The sequence below is a fragment of the Pyrgilauda ruficollis genome, unplaced genomic scaffold (genome assembly GCF_017590135.1).
Source record: "Pyrgilauda ruficollis isolate IOZ18807 unplaced genomic scaffold, ASM1759013v1 scaffold45, whole genome shotgun sequence".
NCBI lineage: Eukaryota > Metazoa > Chordata > Aves > Passeriformes > Passeridae > Pyrgilauda > Pyrgilauda ruficollis.
Window position 1 is genome coordinate 4,017,677 of NW_024526044.1, and position 22,293 is coordinate 4,039,969.

At 48.3% G+C, this 22,293-nt stretch overlaps 1 protein-coding gene across 3 annotated transcripts; it reads right to left on the minus strand.

The window, feature by feature from the left end:
• Window positions 1-1,218: 1,218 nt before the first annotated feature.
• On the minus strand, window positions 1,219-22,245 carry CASS4 (Cas scaffold protein family member 4). 3 transcript variants are annotated; one of them, XM_041478592.1, is made up of 8 exons: window positions 21,702-22,245; window positions 20,868-21,028; window positions 9,700-10,074; window positions 6,493-6,594; window positions 5,340-5,486; window positions 3,502-4,833; window positions 2,680-2,739; window positions 1,219-2,052 (listed from the first exon to the last, which is right to left on the minus strand). In XM_041478592.1, the coding sequence occupies exons 2-8, from the start codon at window positions 20,910-20,912 to the stop codon at window positions 1,654-1,656; spliced, it is 2,460 nt and encodes an 819-aa protein (XP_041334526.1). In that variant the 5' UTR covers window positions 20,913-21,028; window positions 21,702-22,245; the 3' UTR covers window positions 1,219-1,653. The 3 variants fall into 3 exon arrangements, with proteins under 3 accessions (XP_041334526.1, XP_041334528.1, XP_041334529.1); XM_041478594.1 differs by lacking the exons at window positions 20,868-21,028; window positions 21,702-22,245 and adding an exon at window positions 17,795-17,905; XM_041478595.1 differs by lacking the exons at window positions 2,680-2,739; window positions 21,702-22,245 and having other exon boundaries at window positions 20,868-21,400.
• Window positions 22,246-22,293: the final 48 nt, after the last annotated feature.

Here is a 22,293-nt window from a genome sequence, read left to right on the forward strand (position 1 = left end):
AATAAATGGAATTCCAGCAGGGAATAACATCACCTGTCCGGCTGCCCACAGCCCCTTTAGGGACTGAAATAAATGGGATTCCAGCAGGGAATAACATCACCTGTCCGGCTGCCCAAAGCGCTGCACCTTTAGGGACTGAAATAAATGGGATTCCAGCAGGGAATAACATCACCTGTCCAGCTGCCCAAAGCTCTGCATCTCTAGGGACTGAAATAAATGGGATTCCAGCAGGGAATAACATCACCTGTCCAGCTGCCCAAAGCTCTGCACCTCTAGTGACCAAAATAAATGGAATTCCAGCAGGGAATAACATCACCTGTCCGGCTGCCCAAAGCTCTGCACCTCTAGTGACTGAAATAAATGTTTTTTTCCCCAGCTGGAGAAGTGCTCTGGGAGCTCCGGGCTGTGACAGAGGATGATGTGCTCCCTGGGGATTTATCAGGAGTCAGGACTTCTCCCAAAGTTTTTTTCTGTGCTCAAGTACCAGCCTGGTGCATTTCCTACTCACCAGATTTTGCACTGTGTTGCATTTGTTAAAACCAAAAATTAGCTTTGCAGCTGTTGAAAAAAACCCAAACCAAGCCTGAGATTACAAATTTTGAGTAAACTCCTCAGGAAACAATTGATATTGGAATATCATAAGTTACAGAACATTGTGCAGCTACATTTAAAGACAGACTTTACAGGAATAGAAAAAAAAAAAAACAAAAAGGAAAATACATTTATCAGACATACATAGAGAATAAAAAATAAGAAATCAGTCCCATAATCAACAACTTTTGCTCCAATACACAGCAAACATTCCCACCCAGCTGCTGTGACAATGACATTTCCAGGCAGGATGTGAAGAGTGGAGAGGAAAGTGCAGATTTAATTCTTCTGCATCAGCTGCTGTGGGGATCTTCCCCTGCTACCAGAGCACCCAGGGAATTCCTGGTGGGAATTCTGAGTGTGGGGATCTTCACCAGAACCAGCACCCAGGGAATTCCTGGTGGGAACTCTGAATGGGGATCTTCACCTGCCAACAGTACACCCAGGGAATTCCTGGTGAGAATTTTGAGTGTAGGGATCTTCACCTGTAGTGGCACCCAGGAAACACCTAGTGGGAATTCTGAGTGTGGGGATCTTCACTTGCACTGGCACCCAGGGAATTCCTGGTGGGAGTTCTGAGTGGGAATATGAGCATGGGGATCTTCACCTGCAGGGAGGGAATTCTGAGTGTGGGGATCTTCTCTGTTACCAGGGAATTCCTGGAGGGAATTCTGAGCATGGGGATCTTCACCTGCACTGACATCCAGGGAGTTCCTGGGGGGAATTCTGAGTGTGGGGATCTTCACTTGCACTGGCACCCAGGGAATTCCTGGTGGGAGTTCTGAGTGGGAATATTCACCTGCAGCCAGTGAGTCCCTGGAGGGAATTCTGAGTGTGGGGATCTTCACCTGCACTGGCACCCAGTGAGTCCCTGGAGGGAATTCTAAGCGTGGGGATCTTCACCTGCTACCAGGGAATTCCTGGAGGGAATTCTGAGCGTGGGCATCTTCACCTGCAGCCAGGGAATTCCTGGAGGGAATTCTGAGCGTGGGGATCTTCACCTGCCGGCAGCGGGTCCCTCAGGAGCTGTGTGCGAGCGGTGCCCCGCGGAGCAGCGGTCCCTCAGTCCAGCATGGCTCGGAACTGCTGCGCGTACTGGGCCAGCTCCTCGGTGTGCTCCTGCAGCTCCCGGCTGGCCTCGGCGTTGGGGTACGTGAGGGCCGCGCTCTTGGTGGCCAGGGCCAGCTTCTTCAGGAGGCTGCAGAAGCGGCTGCTGCCGTGCAGGACGTCGCTCCGGGCCTCCCTCTCCTGGGTCTCCTGGCACAGGGAATCCACCAGCCTCTGGCCCACCATGATGATGAGTTTGCTGTGGGAGATGAAGATTTCGGGGGGCTGCTGGCTGCTGAGGCTGGCGGTGAACACGCCGATGGCCTTGTGCAGGGCAGCGAAGCACAGCCTGCAGTGCTCGGGGAGGGGGATTTTCCTGCTGGCGTTTTCAGTCTTTTTTGCACATGGCAAAACCTGGAGAAAGGGTTAAAATAGAAATAGATTCAGCCTGGCGTCACACGCTGGTTGTTTCTGTGGTTGCTCTACCCTGAATTTTTTGTGGTCTCCAAATCGCCACACCCCGGAGCCTTTACAGTAATTTCTCTTTCCATAAAGTGTTGGAAATTCTCCTGATTGCTTTTTTTCCCCTAAATACAATTTTAATATTGGATAGCACGCAAAGTGCTGCAGCTGAACATCAATCCTTTACACAGCCTGGCCTTGAAGCTTTCAAATAATACAAAACATTGATCTGTAATGGATCTAATCACGGTTATGAATGATTAAAATGCACAAAACAAGGCAATTTTGTGCTAGTGCATGACAAGATACTTTGAAATACTGATCCTCACAGCCTTATCTCAAATGATGCTGAAAGGCAATAAAAGAAATGGTATGACATCAAACTGGAGTTGTTTGATTGAGGTAAGTAAGTGTTCTTCACAGGTTTTCAGCAGTAATTCTGGGAAAATGATCTCTGAGAAGCAAATAGGTCTCTATGTGTAGAGATGTGTGTCTGAATGCAGATTATTCTGAGTTTAGCAAGCACAGAAATCAGGGACTAAAAGCCCTCATAAATAATATTTTCAAAGTCAGAAATACCTTTGGGTTTGACTCTGTACTCTTCTTTGCTACTTCTTTACCTGAAATGACTTTCTGTGCCTGTTACAAATTGAAATGAAAGCAAAGTTGAAACAACTACATAAAGTATTTAAATATAAATGTGGTTTTCTCTTATTTCACGGGGAAACAATTATTTGTTCTGCAGCCTTCATGTTGCAAATAGAAGTGGGGGATTTATTAGAAGGAGCTGTAGGTTTTTCCCTCCTAAAAGTGCAGTGCCTGATCCTGCAAAATCTGAGACTGAAACCAACATCAACAAAACATTTCAATGTAACGTTCCCTAAATTTTAAGGACAATCAGCATTTCTTTGGGAAACTAAGGGAGATATTCTTAGTAGATACTTTAGTGATTCTAAGGAGATTCTTACAATCATCCAGAATGATTCCAACAAATAAATGTGATAATTCACAGAGTTTAATTTCTATGCAAACAGGATTTCCATGACACATCAAGTTAGGAAGGAACATCTCTTGTCGTGCTAAACACAATGTAGTGGCAGGAAGAGAACTGTGAGAGAAAAGAGAAGTAAGGTATTGCTAACTTCCAATGAAACCTACTTCCCAAATGAATTTAAGCTGGCAAGAATGATAAAAATGTTTGATTTTCTCTCATTCTCTCTACTGCTCATTGTGCACGTGCCATCCAGCACTGTCACAAAGTCCTGGATCTTTGTAAAGCCTGGAAAGTGGGACATAGAGCAAACTGAATGTGGCACTGCAAAGGTGGAATAGTGCTGATATTAACAGCCCAACACCTGCAAAGGGTGAGGAGTACAGAGAATAAACCCCAGTGTCACTGACCTGTAACTGGACATAATCACAATCCTCGCTGCAATTTTCTTCTGGTTTCTCCACAGGGACCTGGCTTTGGCTGGATTTCTGAGGAGCATTTCTCTGGAGTGACTCAATTTCTACTCTTCTTGGCACTGGGATTTGTTTTGCCATTTTGCATTCCAGGTTCACTTCTGGTTGCTTCTTTTCTTGCTCCTTCTCGTTCTTCCTGAAGAGCAGCTTCCCGTTGGCGATGATGATGGACACAAACCTCTTGATATCGTCTGGAATTGTCCTGGCCACCATAACGAAGCGATCCAGGTCATCAGGGTTGTTCTGGGGCTTCCTGAGCACCAAAGCCTCCAGGGACCAGCTACAGCTGTTGAGAGCTTCCCTCGTTTCTGTCAATATTTTGTAGGAATTCATGAGGATTTCCAGCTGCTTTTTAATTCTGGCCTGCAGGTTGTTATCCGTGAGGTTGGAGGCGTTTCCCTTCAGGGCTTGAGCAAAGGCCAGGAACTCGCCCAGTGACACCTTTATGTGATCCACTGCTCTGTGGATCTCCTCCAGGCTTTTCTCCAGGTGCTCCTGCAATCTCCACTTGCTGCTCACAAAGATCATTAAACTGGCGATGGAGCTGGACACGCCGTGCTGCAGCCGAGTCAGGGTCTCGATGGCTGCTTCCAGCTCCAGTTTGATTTCTTGGACAGGCTCTGGGGATGGCGACAGTGTAGAAAATGACTCAGCAGCAGAGCTGGAGGATGAGGAGAGAGTGCTGCTTCTGCTGTCCACACTAGAGACACACAAACTGTCATTTTCTGACTTGGCATCCAAGGAGAGCTGTGGAGAAGCACCGTGTGCTTGGTCTCTGGAGCCATCACTGTTTTCCATCTCTTTGGAGTGTCCAGCACTGGGCAAACCTTTGGGAATATCATAAACGTTCTCCTCAGAGATCTGATTCTCAGCCTTGGCAGCCAGGAGCCTCGGGGGCAGCTCAGAGCTGCTGTTCTGTGGCAGGAGGAGCACGTCCCGTGAGGGTGGAACGTCGTACAGGGGGATTGCTGGAAGCGTTAATTTCCGCTGGGCCGGTGGAAAGTCGTACAGCTGTGGATTCCCAGCCCTGCCTTCAGTGGCTGTGGCTGCAGCCTTGTACCTGGCTGGGGGAATGTCATACAGCACCTGCTTCTCCACAGGCTGCCCAGGAGGGTTGGCTTTGAACATGGAATTTTCGGGGGATACTGGAATATCGTAAATCCATTCGGATTTCCGAGGGTTTGGCAAGGTGTTGTAATGGCCCCAGCACTTCTTCTGAGATTTATTTTCTGAGTCATCGAGCTCTCTTTTGGGAGGGACATCATATAACTGCAACAGAGCACAGAGGGTTCATAAACCATCTTTTTGAACAAGAATGAGAAGCAGAACTGAATTCTCAGAGCACACAAATGTGTGCAACTCCACTGATGTCAATGGAACAGCACCACAGAAAGGCTGCCTGTATTTTTTATTTTCCAACATGCACAAGCTGCATGTATCAAAGGTAAAATATCTGGAGTACAGGTGATTAGATCCTACAGCAGAGTCCCCAGCCAGTGAAATCTGTAGACACTTGTTCCCCACTCACATGCACACCCTTTCAAGCAATAACTCACCAACAGACACCACTGACTCTGCTCAAACATCTTCAATGACTTTAAATTTTGCTTGATACAGATATTTGTGCGTACAGCTGGAGTCTAAGCTGGAAAAGGGGCATTCAGGACCATTTGTTGTGTAAGAAACAGTGGGGAGGAGATGGGAAACCTGTCCCTGCTCCAAGGCAGGCATGCTAGGAGTGACAGATTCTTCTGTGCCCACCAAGCCTTACTTACATTGCCTGCTGGTGAGTCCTGGCTGCCAGCTCCTCCTTTTTCTGGCTTGGATGGGATGTTGTACAGCTGCTTCTGCTCTGCCTGGAAGCTCTCAGGGGATCTGCCCAGCATGGAGCCCTTCCGTGTGCTGGGGGGAGTGGCACCACTCTGCTCAAAGGGAAGAAAATTGGTTTATTTTGATCCTCTTTAGAGCCCACTGGGGCCTTGAGTGGGATCAAAGGCTTTGGGCCACGCATGAGTTGGTCTGGGTCTGAGCAGGGGTCACCCAGGACATCTGTGGATAATGATGGACTGGGCTCCAGCCTGCACTGCCAGGGGCAGCAGGGGCTGGGGAGCCCTGGATGTGCTGCAGTGCCACTCACTCCTTGGTGTGGGAGGTGACAGGACAGGCTGGGGACTGGTGCCTGTCCCCTCCTCAGAGGTGGAGGAAATGTGACATTCACTGAGCCCAGGGGAGTGGGACAGCACCAGGGACAGGATTGTGTAACAGGACACATCATGGGGATGTGACCAAAGCCAGGGTGTGTTATTTCTAGGAGGAGGGTGGGGAGGTGACATTTAATTTCTTGCTGGGCATGCGCTTGTGACTCTTCTCTAAACATCCCCAAGGCACCCCCACCAAATGACACCCCCAGCTTTCCTCAGGGATTCCGAGGCAGAGAGGGTGACAGGTCAATTCTACTGTCACCCCGTTTGCTTTTTGTAAAATTGGGAAGAAGATCATCCATTTTTAGCTCAAAAGTCTCAGTTCTCCAGACTTTCTTAGAAATTCAGAGCAATGTGTTTTAAATCTGGTGCATTTCTAATAAACACTTCCATTTTTTCTGTCAGTAAGGCATTTTCCCATGGATTCCAAGGCAGAGAGGGTGACACTATAGATGTCTTTTTGAATTTTCTGTATCAGTGTCACTGATATCTATCAGTGTTTTTCTATCAGTATTACTGACAGAAAAAATGGAAGTGTTTATTAGAAACACACCAGATTTAAGACACATTGCTCTAAATGTCTAAGAAACTCAGGAGAACTGAGGTTTTGAGCTAAAAATAGATTACTTTCTTCCCAAATTGGCAAAAAGCAAGCAGGGTGACAGTGGAATTGACTGCAGATCTGCTCTGAGGTGGCAGCTGCAGGGAGGGAGGGGGCAGGACTCACCTGTGGGAGCAGGGAGCGGTGCTGCGAGGAGGGGACATCGTACACCTCACCCCTGATGTTTGGGGCTGAGGCCCTGCAGGCTCTGGGGAGGGTAAACAGGTGCTTGGAGGGGAGAAAAAATAAATAATAATAATAAAACTGCATCAGCAGGAAGCTTTGAAAAGTCATTTAGCTGAAAAAGCCACTGCTGGAGTAATCACTCTTAAGTGATAAAAAACTTCAGCTCTTCACTGAAGGTGAGAGACAGGAACTGACCTTAGGAGCAATAGCATGTTTATTCTCAAATAATTCTCGTTTACCAGCATGTTTGGTACATTTTAGATAAGATCTGAACTGGCACAAAGACAATCTGCCTTACAAACCACAGGGCAGAAAAGATTTGGAGAAAATCCAAATCTTTTCTGCTGCAGTTATCACTTAAACCTTTAAACTGCCCAAAAGCAGAACCACTTAAAAAAGGAAGTGGGGAAATTTCGACTTCTCCAAGCCCACAGTCATTGGGTCAAGCCAATTTAATGTCAGAGCAGCAGAAAAGTGAGGCTGAGCATTATTCTGTAGTTATGTACTAATGACTCATTTGGAAGGATTAAACCTTGATGTCCTGTCCAGCTCCAGAAACAGGGAATTATATCTTTGCAGTCAGATTCTCCTTTTTGATTAAATCATAATTTGAGCAGCCATGACCAGATCTGTGGGACAATTAATGTCACAAAATATGAATGCTGGGTTAGGATTTTTCTTTTTTAGAATCAACCACGAAAAGATGGAATTTTGTTCATGCAGCCTGCCTTTAGCCTGGCTACCCTCAGCTAATTTATAAATGGGCCCTTGCAAACCTCCAGAAACACTGCTGGGGTGAGATATTACAGGAAATTTTAAACTTTAAACTGGTTTTTAACTGGAGGGAGTGATTGCCATTGTGCAAGTCCTTCAGCAGCTAAATGTAGGGGAAATATGATGGAGGAAGAGAGTGCAGCTTCACTCTGCCTGGTTCAGCTCTCACCTGGAAACAGGGAATGAGGAGTGAACACAAATCCTCTTAGTGCTGTGATGGAGAATCACAGAGTCACAAAATGCTCTGGGTTGGGAGGGATCTACAAGAGCATCTCTTCCACCCCCTGCAGAGGGCAGGAACACCTTCCACTATCCCAGGCTGCTCCAAACCCCCTCCAATGTGGCCTGGAACTGCTCCAGGGATGGGGAATCCTGGGCAACCTGTGCCTGAGTATGAGCATCTTCCTTGCAAAAGAGGCACAGCTTCCCCGAGGGAAAGGGTAAAAGATAAAAGCCCTCCTTAGGCAGGTCTGCTTCCAGGTGGACAAATCTGAGAATCCAGCAGAAAGGAAACTCACTGGATATCACATCTTGGTACTTTTGCAAGTCCTGTCAGTGGCAGCAGAACCAGAAGGTGCCCTGGGTGTGAGGCAGAAGCAAGGAGGTTTCTCTGTGGGGTGAAAACACCCAGGCTCTGAGGGATTTATTCTTGTTTCACTGCTTTCAACCAGCTCCCTCAAAGACTCACAGTGGCTTTTCCCAGCTGCTCAGAGGACAGCTGAGTATGGCAGGAGCTTTGCCAGCTGTGCCACAGGATCTCTGTGGGATGGCCTGGATTGTTCTGTGCTCCCTGAGCTCCCCTGCCTTGGGGACAGCTTGTGACCACCAGGGTGCAGCTGGTGTGGGGACAGCTGGGACACTGTGCCACAGGCAGCCCCACTCTCAGCTTCTGGATAATCATCAGAGGCTGGGACATTTCTTTTTCCTCCTTCACTCTTTTTCATTCTTAGACTAGGCACAGCTTAGGTGGATAAATTCATGAGATGAGGCAGGGAGAGCCAAGCCTTGCTCTGCCAGGCCATTCATCCACATAATGAATAGATGACATTTTCCACCTGATTTGCTGGCACAACATGGAAAATTGATGCCAATTTCTGATTCAGTTTGCAAATGGCTCCTTTAGGGTCAGGAATTGTGGAGAAATCAATGACAGCAAGTGCAGAAGAGTCTCTTGTAGCTGTACTCGGTTTGACTTTGAGTTATGGTTGTGCAGTGCAGCTGCAGAGCTGAAAATGAGGTTTTGGTCAGCAGGGATGCCCTGAGTTTGTTGTTTTCCAGCACCCACCTGCCACCCAGCAGGAAGCAGCATGATTTCCATGACTGGCCTTCCACACAGCAGGAGGCAAGGTGGCTGAATGAGCCCCATAAATCAAACGATCATTAAATCAGCCTAAAACACTATATAGCTGAATTTTCTTCCTTTTCTTTTTCAATTAGAATTTCAAATGTGATTTCCATACACAGAATAAAGAGCCACCCAGGGCTGGAGAGCTCACAGAACTGAACAAAACCTCGCACTTGAACTCTGTCCCCACCTGCTCCATTTCCCTTTCATTATGAAACACTCCCCACTCATTTTTTCCTGAAGAAAGCACAAGGTTTTGATGTTAAAAACCAGTGAGATGTAATCAAGTTGCATGTTCCATGTACATTTGAGGAGCTGGGAGAAAGAAGAGCCAGGCCAGGGAGCTGCAATGAAACCTTAGAAAACCAGTTTGTTCTCCTCAGTAACTGAAGGAACTGGTGGCAGCTCCCCTCCTGTACACCTTGGTCAACATCTCAGCAGCAGAAATAGGCTGGGAGAGAAACTGGTTGAGGGCACACAACAAAACTTTGTGTTTTTCTGCATCTGGCAGGGGCTGCAGCTTGGTGCAAGCCCAGTGACAGCACAAGAGAGAGGCAGCAGCATTCTGAACTTGCTGAGCTGCTGCAGACAGTAAAAACCAGACCAAACCCAGCAATCACACACCAAAGGGTGATTTTTAAAAAATGATGAATCATGTTCCTGTGCAGATGGATGCAGAGACTCCACATGTGCCCAGAGGGCTCTGGATGGCTGCTGGAGAAAGTTCTGTCTCTTGTTATTTTAACTTTGTAAATCATATATAGATTCTCCCAGACAAATGGTATATTCTTTACTTCCTGCCCTGTTTTACAGCTGTTTTAAACTGTCAGAAAGGTGAGGGAGCACGGAATGCAGAGACTCTCATCTGTCGCCCAGAGCAGCATTTCTCACACTATTCTATAAATTGATGGGAGTTTCCTAAACACCATCATTCTTCTGCTGCAAACACCACCGAAAATCTCAGGCTTCCTTTTTTCCCCCCTCCCAGCCATCGTTTTAACAACAACATCTGGTTTTTCAGAGCTCACCTGCTGCGTGGAGCGCTTGGTCCTCTCGCTGAGCAGCTGCGCCGCCAGGGCCGGCACCTGGTACACGGCCTGGGGCTGCACCCAGCCCTCCATCTTCTCGTAGGTGGCCGAAGCCACCGTGGCCTTGGGCACGGAGGGCACCTGGTAGATGCTGAGCGTGGCTGGCGGCTCGGCGGGGCCGTGGGCTGTGGAGGGCGGCAGGAGCTGCAGGCGGTTGGCGGGGGCCAGCCCGTGGTGGCCGTGCAGGGAGCACCGCCACCAGCCCTCGCTGCCCGCCACGTGCTGCTCCAGCACCGTCACGATGTCCCCTCTGCGGAACGCCAGCTCGTCCGAGCACTCCGCCTTGTTGTCGTAGAGAGCCTTGGCCAGGCTGTGCTGGGGACAGGGAGCACACCCACATTGTCACAGTGTCACACCCACCGCCAGGCTCCTCGCTTCCAGCTCGGTGTTCCCACCCTGCTGGGAACCCTTCCACCTGGTTCCCAACCTGATGGAATCTGCTTTCCACCTGGTTCCCACCCTGCTGGGATCCCCTTCCCATCTGGTTTCCACCCTGCGGGGATCCCCTTCCCACCTGGATCTCACCCTCCTAGGATCCACTTTCCACCTGGATCTCACCCTGCTGGTATCCCTTCCCACTTGGATCTCACCATGCTGGGATCCCCTTCCCATCTGGTTTCCACCCTGCGGGGATCCCCTTCCCACCTGGATCTCACCCTCCTAGGATCCACTTCCCACCTCGATCTCACCCTGCTGGGATCCCCTTCCACCTGGATCTCACCCTGCTGGGATCCCCTTCCCACCTGGTTCCCATCCTGCTGGGATCCCCTTCCCACCTGGATCTCACTTTGATTCACCCACCCCTTTTCACACTGAGCAGCCTCTCTGGAGCACTGGTGCCAGAGTTAAATGTGGCACTTTATGGTTGCAGTGAAGTAGGAAAATCATCAAGAAAGGCTTCATAAAATCAGCCTGCTCTGGCTAGCCTGTCATTTCTTCTAAGGCAAGCTGGCACTTTGCAATTCCCATGTGAAGCAATCCTGGTGTGAGCAGTTGTTAACATAACAATCTGCTCCTGGGTGAAAAACAACTAGCACCTGTGTAAACTGGTTTTACACTGTTAGAAAAATGAAAACTATCTCTCACAAACAACTTTCCCTGCACATCCACTTCAGGGTTTGAGTGACCAATCAATACAGGATAACAACTTGTTACTGACCAATAAAGTGATTGGCAAGAAAGCTACTAACCCACAAGGTCTGTAAAACTGTATAAAAACCAGTTATGTGAATAAAGAATGGGCTTGTTCCACCATGAAGAAAACTGAGTCCATGTGATTTATTCCCATACCTTGTGTGTGCTGTGGTCAGTGCAATAAAGAAATAGATAATAGTAAGATTACTGTGATATATTTCATCATCACCTTTTCCTGCCTGAGGCTTTTGAAGAGCACCGCTAATCTTCATTATTTAGATTTATTATATTAGACTTACATATATTGGACTTGTAAGTAAAACACAAGAAATTCCACCTCAAAATGAGGAAGAACCTCTTTCCATGAGAGCCCTGGAACAGCTGCCCAGGGAGGTTTGGATCTCCCTCTGGGGAGTCACCCCAGACCCACCTGGATGCATTCCTGCCACCTGCTCCAGGTGACCCTGCCTTGGCTGGGAGTTGGATTCAGTGATCTCCAGAGGTCCTTTTCAACCCTAATGATTCTGAAATATGAAAAATAGGGATCTAGTCTGTGATCCCTATATAAAAGATAGGGTTTTTCTCATTGTCATTCTGTGAATTCTTCATCTCATACTTACTCATTACAAGATCACAGAATCATGGAATGCTTTGGGTGGGAAAGGACCTTAAATCTCATCTCATCCCACCCCCTGCCATGGGCAGGGACACCTTCCACTGCCCCAGATTGCTCCAAGCCCTGTCTAGCCTGGCCTTGGACACTTCCAGGGATGGAGCAGCCAGAGCCAGCAGGTAGCTTTAGTCACCTGAGGCATTTTTGCAAAGAGAAATCGGTGGATGTAATTTTTTAGTTTTTTTTCAGTACAAGATAGATTTTGCTTTTAGCTTTAAAATGGACTGTCTGCTCCCCAGTCAGTGGGACACTGGCTGTGCCTCAGCATGAATTTCTTATCAGAAAGTGCAAGTAATGTCCAGAGAGATAGCACCCAAATAGGAAACGTGATGCCTTGTATTTTTGTGCAGAGCATTTGCTGTGAGGCAGCAGCTGGCCTGAAGCTGCAGCTCAAGAACTCAAATTTGTCAGCTCAGCTGGCAACCAGGGCCCGCTGTTGGCTGCAGGCATTTCATGAACAATGGCTTTTTGTGGCACCAGGGCAGCTGCCAGGGCTGGACAGCAGCCCCCTTGGCCTCATGGTCCAGCCTGGCTTTTGCCTTGAGTATGGGAGTCCACTTTGGATTGGGACAAAGCCAAATGTTGGAGTCAGGCCCCCAGGAATCCCCCCTGGGCTGGGCCTGGGCTCTACACTACAAAAAAAGGAGAACAGCCAGCTTTTCCTGTTATTCATCAACACTGCTGGCTCCTTGGGCTGGATGCTGCACTTCTGGAGGACAAATCCTCTTCTTCAGCCCCGAGGAGGGTGGGCAGAGGAAAACTCTGCCCCTTTTCCAACGGGAAGAGCCTTATCCAGGCACACGCAGGAAATGGGTGAAGGGCAGGAAGGCTGGGCTCAGGATCTGAGCCTGGCACACACAGCAAGGCTGCCCTTCCTATTTGCACCCACACAGCTGAGAGGAACCTTTGGTTCACACTGTGGTTTTAAAAGGCATCTAAATATTGACATTTCCCTTTTCCTGTGGAAACAGCACACTCAAGATGCTGCTGAGCCTAATTTTATAACGAGAGACACAAACCTTTCCATCAGAGGGGTCCCTGCTCGAGGCTCAGCACACATTCCCTTGCTTTGGCCAATGAAGAAGTGCAAATATCCCAGGCCAGCAGCCCCCAGCCCGAGGCCAGGCTGAGCAGAACACGGTGGCTCAGATTTTGCATTTCTGGAGCTCACACTGGGGCATGTGGGCTCACATCTGTCATCAACACAAACCCAGGAACCTCCAGAATCATCCCAAATCAAGCCAAGAAGGAGATTAATTAATGAATCAATTAAATCATAGGGCACTATGGGGAACCTGACCTAGCTGGAAAACAGATCTGTTCATGGATCATCTCCCATCCAGAGAACTGGGATGGAAAAATGAAGACTTTGACCAGAGAAGTGATGGAGAGAAGCCCTAAACTCCAGTCTGCAGAACATGACTGAACTGAGAGATTGTCAGACCTCACACAAGCAGGGTCAGTGGAGCTGTAAAAAAAAAAAAAAGACATTAAAAGAGAAGGAAAAAAACCAAACAACAAACCCTAAAGGTTTTCCAGCTAAGGCAGGGCTTAATTAAATTCCAAGTTTCAGGACAAACCCTCAATACTGTGGAGTTGGAGAGCACATCTTTGCCATCCCCTGTCGGTGTTTCAATATTTCAGCAATGTGCAGAGTATTTCAGCAAAATGCAGAGTGTTTCAGGAAGGTGCAGAGTGTTTCAGGGAGGTGCAGAGCATTTCAGGGTGGTACAGAGCATTTCAGGGTGGTGCAGAGTATTCCAGGGTGGTGCAGAGTATTTCAGGAAGGTGCAGAGCATTTCAGGAAGGTACAGATTGTTTCAGGGAGGTACACAGTATTTCAGGGAGGTGCAGAGAATTTCAGCAAGGTGCAGAGAATTTCAGCAAGGTGCAGAGTATTCCAGGAGGATGCAGAGTATTTCAGGAAGGTGCAGAGTGTTTCAGGAGGATGCAGAGCATTTCAGGAGGGTGCAGAGTATTTCAGGGAGGTGCAGAGAATTTCAGCAAGGTGCAGAGCATTTCAGGAAGGTGCAGAGTATTTCAGGAGGGTGCAGAGTATTTCAGGGAGGTGCAGAGTGTTTCAGGAGGATGCAGAGCATTTCAGGAGGGTGCAGAGTATTTCAGGGAGGTGCAGAGTATTCCAGGAGGGTGCAGAGTACTTCAGGGAGGTGCAGAGTGTCTCAGCACCGCAGCAGGAGCTGCAGGAGGTGGGTGCTCGCTCTCTCTGTCTGCAGGGCCATGGCTGGGTTATCTGCAGGGCAGGCTGTGCCAGAGCCCAGCCCTGCCTGCTCCCCCAGCCCCCCGGAGGTGTGTGAGGCATCACTGTGGCACCCCCTCCTCTCCTGGGAGCACAGGCATCCCTGCCCTGCCCTGACTAAACAAACGCGGCATTCCCGGGATCCCGAGCCCTCCGGGATGCTCAGAGAGGAGGGGCTGTGCTGGGGGGCACTGGGATCTGCATTTTCCCCTGTTAGCCAGCAGAGCTCTGGCTGGGCAGTGTTCTCTGGTGCTTTGTGTGTTGTGTCCTTAAAAAAAGCACTAAAGCAACTCAGGTGAGGTCCAGGTGGTTTCCCTTCTTTCCTTGCTGCCTCATCCCCATCAGCAGCCCTGTAAAACCTCTCCTAAGACAAAGAACATCCTAAAAGCCCCACAAAGAGCACCTTGAGAGGCAGTGCTGGGGCTCGGCTCTCACTGACTGGGTTTAAACAAGCTGCTGACAAAGCACAGACCTGGAAAAGAAGAAAAAAGTGTTCCCTGCAGCCCCTCCCGAGGCACTGGGACCCCCAGAGCCCACAGGCAGCCCAGGGCAAAGCAGGGCCCCACACTGGAGGGACTGACAGTGCAGGGTCTGTGGAACAGCTTCACTCCAAAAGTTCTCATCTAGCTGCAAGAGCATCTCCTTTATTGGAGAGAGTAATTCCCCTCCCAAACTGCACTTCTCACATCTTTGTTGCTGGCAGATCCTTTTCCAGCCCTGGTCCCTCTACAAAGCCTTGGCAGCCCTTGGGAGTCATAGGGATGAAAGCTGCTGCCTCATGTTTATTAATGGAGAAGTTGTAATTAAGGGCAGTAAAGCTGATCAGTGCCCAGTTCTATAATGTAAAATTTTATACCCTCGCAGTGACATCTGTGCTCTGTGTACACAATAGATATTTATGCTAAGGATGAAACATCCCACTGTTACCAAAATCTCCTGATGCCTCTCCTATCCCAAGCCTGATCTTCATGCAACAGAAAGAAATATCATTATTAAATAGATACAAACATTGCTGGAAAAATCCAAGTGAACACAGTGATGTACAGCACGTGATAATTTCAGCATCTTGCCCACAAGCCTCACAAAATAATTTCTCTCTGCCCCCATCCCACTCAGTTTGTATTTGGAAATCTCAGTTTGCTACCCTGTATTATTTCATGTGAACGGGTACTGCACTATTTCACAGCATTTCAGATTAAAAAAAAATTCATTTATTATCTTCAATTTGCTTCCTAAAAACCCCTATTGAGATCATGCAAATAAAGAGTTTAATCCTGGGAGTTTTTGTGGACAGTTTAATCCTGTGAGTTTTTGTGGATCAAGAGAAATATTTCTTATGTAGCACATCAATGTATGAGTGAGCTCTTTTACTGCAGGAAAGTGGGACTAAAATATTTGAGGAGGAAGAGATAGAGGGTTGTGTTTGCTAAACAGTTCTGCTCATGCATCAGAGACACCTCTGACATGTTTACAGAGCAGCTTCCAGTTAATCTCTTCACCTCCCAGCAAAGCTGCAGAAATAAACATTCTCCATCATCCCTTAGCTGGGAACAGCCTTCCCTGAGAATTCCCTTTTAAACCCCAGACCACGTTGAGTCACTTAAATTTTGCTCAGTTAATTGTAGAGGGTTCACATCAACATCCACAGGAAAAAAGGAGAATTTACCTTAAAAGCTCACATCATTCTCCACCTGCGTGTGCAGCATTTCCTGTGACCTGCAGAAGGTCCTTCTGCATTTCTTTTGTGTGTTTGTGTTTTGGAAAATAAATGTTCAGCTCATACAGAAGTTTTGTGTGGGCTTCAAGGAGGAATGAACATCAGGACTTGCTTTTATTGCTTTAACTGATTTTGTGGGGGTGGAAGCAGGTGCTGATCAGCAGGTTTTGAATTCTAAATTTGATCAAATACAGAAAAAAATACACTTAAAAAAAATCAAGCTTACAGATCCTGCAGCTTCACACAGGGCACTGCTGCAGGGGGGGGGAATTACAAGCTGGAGTTCTGCTAATTTCCCCCAAACTCTCTTTTCTCCACAAATAAAGTCAATCAAATCCTGGCTGTGTTAAAATCACCAGAAGGGGCAAGTGCAGCCAGGATTTCAGAGCATTTTTACAGGAGTGCTCTCATGCCCAAGTTCAAGGGAAAACAAAAACTTCCTGCTGCTCCCTGCACTCCCTGTGGGAGCATTCCTGGCCTTTGGGTCCTCAGACCTTTCTTTTTCCCATATGCACCCAATCACTTTAGGGTTTTTTGACTTTTTTAAACCTTTTAGTATCTTGATGACACCTGACTACACTTATTCCTAAATGTGGCTTTACAGAGAAAGTTCTGCTGGATACAAGTGTCCTCCTCAGAGCAGGGTCCTCACCCTCCTGTGAATCAGGCAAAACATTTTTCATTGAAAAACTGGAAATTTTCAGGAATTGCTGCTGCTGGAGGTGCCAGGGTGCTGTCCCTGCGTGCTGTGCCCTTTGTCCCTGGTGTGGCAGCAGTGGAGAGGCCGAGGGCAGGGTGGGGGGCTCTGATTCCCCCAGAGCCAGCAGCAGCACAAATCCCACAGCTGCAGCTTCCTGGGGCTCTCTGGCTGCACTGATCACCCCCAAAATCTTGTTCTCACTCCCCAAAATCTTGTCCCCACCTCCCAAATCTTGTCCTCACCCCCCAAATCTTGTCCTCACCACCTAAAGTCTTGTCCTCGCTCCTCCAAATCTTGTCCTCACCCCCTAAAATCTTGTCCTCACTCCCCAAAATCTTGTCCTCACCACCCAAAATCTTATCCTCACCCCCCAAAATCTTGTGCTTATCCCTCCAAAATCTTGTGCCCACCCCCAAATCTTGTCCTCACCCCACAAAGCTTGTGTTCACACCCCAAATCTTGTCCTCATCCCACAAATCTTGTGCTCACCACCCAAATCTTGTGCTCAGCCCCCAAAATCTTGTCCTCACCCCCCAAATCTTGTGCTCAGCCCCCAAAATCTGTCCTCACCCCCCAAATCTTGTGCCCACCCCCAAAACCTTGTGCTCGCCCTGCCCTCTGCGCAGCCCTGCAAGGCTCGTGTTTCTGAGCAGACGAATGAGGTGCACTGAATAAATCGAGGCGTGGATGGTTTCTGGCTGACTGGCACTGGCATTGTCACATTTCTCCGGGCAGAGCGGGGATTCCAGCTGGGCTGATCCCTGCTGTGAGTCCCCAGGTCCAGGCAGCAGCTGGACTCTTGGCTGTCATTAGCAGGGGACACATGGTGACAGCACAGCCCTGCCCTGCCCAGCTGAGCCACTCCTTGTCACAGCCCGAGCCCTGCTCAGCACAAAGCCCAGCCTGGGCTGGGGAAAACTGCAACAAACCGCTGCAAAATGGGTTTGGTCCATCACTCATCCCCCCCCGCACCAGGAGAAAAGAGTATTTGCTAAAAATGAGCACTGCTTTCCTCTTGTGAGCCCCAGGTCCCCTTGCAGACAGCTCTGCAGGATGTGGCCAGTCCTTAGCCTCGAGTGCAAAGGCTTTCCCAGGCTCACAGACTGAAATTACTTGGCATTTTCCTCATCACACAGTGACCTCAATTCTTGAGACATTTCCATTACCCATTTTCTAGGGGTCAATGCAAAAACATAATCTCTTTTGAGGTAATACACTGCTCAACTCTTAACCTCGTTTTTTCCAAGAGAATGTGGAAGTGACCAGTCTGAGTCACTCATGATCATTTTTAATAAACTTGTCATTACTCAACGTACACAGAACAAACTCTCACCCTCCTCTGCCACGCTGATGCTCTTGAGAAACAGTTAATTTGGATTATATTTTAAAAACTAAGACCACGTGCTCCGTTAATGATGTGCAAATCAGCTGAACGCACACATTGCAAAGAGACCCTGCCAGATGCAGATTTTACCCTCTGTCCACTACAAATAAAATCAGAAAGTCACAAAATCAACTGCAGCAGAAAGAAAAGAACCCAGAGCTTCCACTGACCTTCATTTTGCTGCGTTTCCCTGTTAGTCCATCACCTGAGGAGGAGGAGGAGGATGTCCCCAGCCCTGTGAGCGGCTCAGGCAGCTCTGCAGGCTCTGGCTGGAAGCCTGCAGAGGGAAAGCTCAGCCTCTGCCCCCTCCTGCTCGCTGGGAGCCCCAGGAAAGCAGCTCTGGCAGTGGGGGGAGCTCATTACGTGGCAGAATTCTCTCCAGGGAGCCCCTGGCTGCAGCTGGTGATGTGCAGGACACACAGACTCCCCTGCAGGGAGTGCCTGCCCTGCTCTGAGCACAAAACCCAGGGCAGCAGGGCTGCACCAGCAAAAGGGCTGGATTTGGAAGCTTTTTTGCTGCAGCATTTTTTACTCCTGGTTTGTTATGTTTGGGGTTTTTGTTTGTTTTTTTAGTTTTTTTTTTTTTTTTTTTGTTTTGTTTTGTTTTACTTCAAAGTGGTGTGAGTTTTGATACACTTTTAATCTGTCTTTAGAAAACTGAACAGATTCCCTTTGTGGTTATAAATCCCCTGCAAAACCACCTCACCCTGCAGAGGCAGAAAACCCAAGGAGGAAAGCTAAACATGATTGCAGCTGAAGGGTTTTGTTTCTTGGACTTAAATATTAAGGTAGAATGTTATTTAAAATTATTAATGGTTGCTATTTGCTTGGCCACAGCTGAGTCCTGGTCATGCTGGTGCACACGTTTTACCACTTTGGACTCAGGATATCTTGGGAGTTAGCAAATTTTTACTGGTTTTGCCTTTGTACATGCTGGCTTTTCTCTGGTAAAAGCCTCTTCCTTCCTCTTTCCACAGTAGCTTCAAGATTAAATTAGACACTGGCTCCCAAAGCCACAATCCTGTATCTAGAAAAGACTTTAACATCTTGAACAGAAAATGCTGAATTGAAAAGCTTCATCAACCAAATCTACACCTCTGGGCTGGGAGCAAACCAGCTGCTGTCCAGAGGAGAAAGAATTGCTGGCACAAACCAGCCCATTTCAGCGCCTTTTTGGTTTTTCTCTTCTTTCTTTTTTATTTTTCAAACATCAGGAGCAGAAGTTTGACCCCTTCAGACACTTCATGCTGTGATCATGAGCCATCCACTTGCTACCCTGGAGTTTTTCAGGTGCTCCAGCATTTGAAATGATGGAGAAGTATCAGTTACAAACCCACAGTTGTGGCCACAGGACTACTTTCAAATAAATTTAAATGTTGCCATGAATGAACCCCAGAGGGATTTCCATGGCAGGGACATCTCCCACTGTGCCAGGGACCTCCAGCCCTGTCCAGCCTGGCCTTGGGCAGACCCAGGGCTGGGGCAGCCCTGCAGGTGAGCTCTCTGTCAGCCCCACACCTGCATTTGTGGGCGAGGTGGGGAGATGTGAATGGGGCATTTCAGGAGAGAGAAACTCCAGACCCACTTCAAGCACATCCAAACACTCTCCCATTCTCCCTCAGCCAAAGCTGTGCCACTGCAGGAGTCCCTGGAGCCCACGGGGGTTTGAAGTTGCAGCAAGGGCTGCAAGGCTTCCTGTGCTGCCCCTGGCAACGACAACACCACCAAAAACAACCACAACAACCAAACCCCAGCCCTGGCTGAGCTCACCCAAACCCCAGCCCTGGCTGAACTCACCCTGAGCTCCTCTCACAGGGGTTTTCCCCTGCAGGTGCAATAGTTGGGGCACAGGGATCATTGCAGAGCGTTTCCTGTCACAGCAATGCTGCTCAGGGTTGGTGCTTCAAGGAGTGCAGAGAGAAATTAAAAAAAAACAAAACCAAACCTTTGTGTTTTAATATAATTTAAGTATTGCAATAAACAGTACTGCCAGGTTGGTAGGGGATTTATAAAGAGCTCATAAATGATGTTGCAGAAAGGATTTTGGTGTTTTATTACTCAGCTGAAGTTGACTGGGTGGGCTCTGGCCATGTCTAAAATGCTCACAGCAGAACAGGTAATCAGTTTGCTACCTGATTACCTGTTCTGGTAATTCTGGTAAAATTCAATTACATTGATTTATTGACAATCCACTCAAGAGAACTGGAAATATGTGTAGAAATAGAAAATTCTTCTAGAGATGAAAAATACCCTGCCTCAGTTCCTGATGACTCAATGTGAAAAGTAGCCCCCTGTTCTTTACAAGCCTTGATGGAAAATTTGGAGTGTAAAAAAATGACTCATTGAGCTCCTACTAAGCTTTTCCCCCCCAATAACATTTTGTATTAAATTTCCAGGAGGCAGTTTATTTACAGTAAACACTGAGATCATAATCCACAATGAAAATCCCAATTCCAGTACACTTAAACTTGCAGACAGCAGGACAGCAAGGCATTGACTTTGAATTGAGATTTCAGCATTCTCCAGCCCTTACAGCAGCAGAGCCTCTGATCTATAGAAAATTAATCTAGATGGAATATGGAAACAGAAATAAGTGTAACAAACCTTGTACACTGCGACCAGTCTTTCAAAATAGGAACACAGAGTGTTTCAAAATGTTTTCTGGTTTACATGTAACATAAAGAAATTATGTCATGCAAGAGGGCAGCAGGGCTGGCAAAGCAAGGATCTGTGTCTAATGTCACTGCAGCACAGCAGTAATGTGGGACCTTGACATTATATCTTTATAATTTCACAAATGTGTTTATTTCCAGGTACTTGTTGGTTTTCAATTCTGCTTTATCCAGGATCCTCACCAAGAAGCCATTTCTCCCCGTCAGTGGTTTTGTCACCATGAAAAGCACAGGGGGACATCAGGTACAGGAGCTTTCTGTGCCCCGAGATGAGGAACCCAAACACTTCACAGAACCACAGACCTGAGGCTGGCACAGACCTCTGAGACCTCGAGTCCCAGCTGTGCCTGATCCCACCTTGTCCCCAGCCCAGAGCCCTGAGTGCCTCTCTCAGGAATTCTCCAGCCCTTTTCAGCTCCATTCCCTTCCCTGGCCACGCTCCAGCCCCTCAGTGTCCCTCTGGCCATGAAGGCCACAACCACAGCGGTCTCATTGCTGCTACTTCCAACATCACCAAGAATCCCAGTGAATTCAAACACCAAACCCTTCCCTGCCCAAAATCCAGACCCACCTTTGCAGCTGTGCTGCTCCTGGGGCTGGCGTCCATCGTTGTCATTGTGCACCCGGAGCAGTGCAGAGCCAGCAGGGCTGGGGACCCTTCAGCCGTGCCCGGGCGGGGAACTCCCCTCAGCCGAGTCCATCTGACAGCTCTGCCCCGAGCAGCCCTTGCAACTCGGAGACAAGGTAAGATAATAACTCAGACAACAGAAGATGAAAGGAGGGCAGATTAAAACCCAAAAAAAAAAGCCCTTTTGGCCACTGGAAGTGAGAAAATGCCGCGTCAAGTGGGATTTTCCTTGGTCTTCCTGCACCAGCTTGTCGCAGTTAAGCAGTGGGAAGTCTGAGCCCTCTGCCTGTGCTCCCGTTTCCTCTTTTGCAGCAGTGAGAGCGGGGCTGTGGCACAACGAGGAGCTGCACAGCCTTGATAAGACAGCCCTGCCACAGTCCCAGCAGGGTTTCACTGCCAGCTTCTCCCTCTTTCCAGGCAGTCTCGGCTCTCACAGCAGCAGGACTGTCAGGAATTTAAGGCACCTGCAGACTCCCAAAGGGAAAGGTGTTCCCAGCCGCTCTCACAGCAGCAGGAAGCAGGAGCCCGTCAGGAATTTAAGGCACCTGCAGACTCCCAGAGGGAAAGGTGTTCCCAGAGTCAGGGAATGGTTTGGGTTGGAAGGGGCTTAGGGACCACCTCATTCCACGGGCAGGGACACTTCCAGCAGAGCAGGTTCTTCCAAGCCCATCCAGCCTGGCCCTGCACACTGAATTTCACCCCAGGTTGCATTTTCTCCCTCAATAGGACGAGTTCAGTTTTTCCCAGCCCTTCTTTCTCCAACAGAAATCCACCAACCTTGTGGCCTCAGGAGGATGTCCAGGATATGAAAGGCAGCAGGGTGCCAAGGACAGGATGGTTTTGTGTTCAAAAAGTAACTTTTTGCTCTTGCACTGTGAGTTCAAGCCCCCAGAACCACGGAAGCTTGAGGTGAGAGCTCCCACTGTTCACATCCACAGCGGTGCTTTAACACAGAAACCACAAAAAGAGCGTTTAAAAGCAGATTCCAAACACCGGTAACAAGATGAATTACAGACAGGTGCTTTAGCAGAATTTAAAAAAAGGTGGCACTCCAAAAACAAAAAAGTCACTGCTGTCACCCATCCCAATCATGCCCCAGTGACTGTGTCAGGACTTCCCTTTTCCCTGCCCCCAGCTCTGCTGCTCCTTGTTTCTCCACCAAAAAGGCCACCAGCACCACTGCTGCTGAGGGTCACCAACGCAGAGGCAGAGGAGCAGCAAAGAGGATTCAGCCTCAGAAGCTTTTCAACAGAAAATGAAATTTCATTATTTAAATAAAAATATCCCACGTTCTACATTTTGAGTCTGTAGTTGTACCTGATTCAGGTGGAACACAACAAATTCATCATTCCCAAGTCCCCAAGCCCCA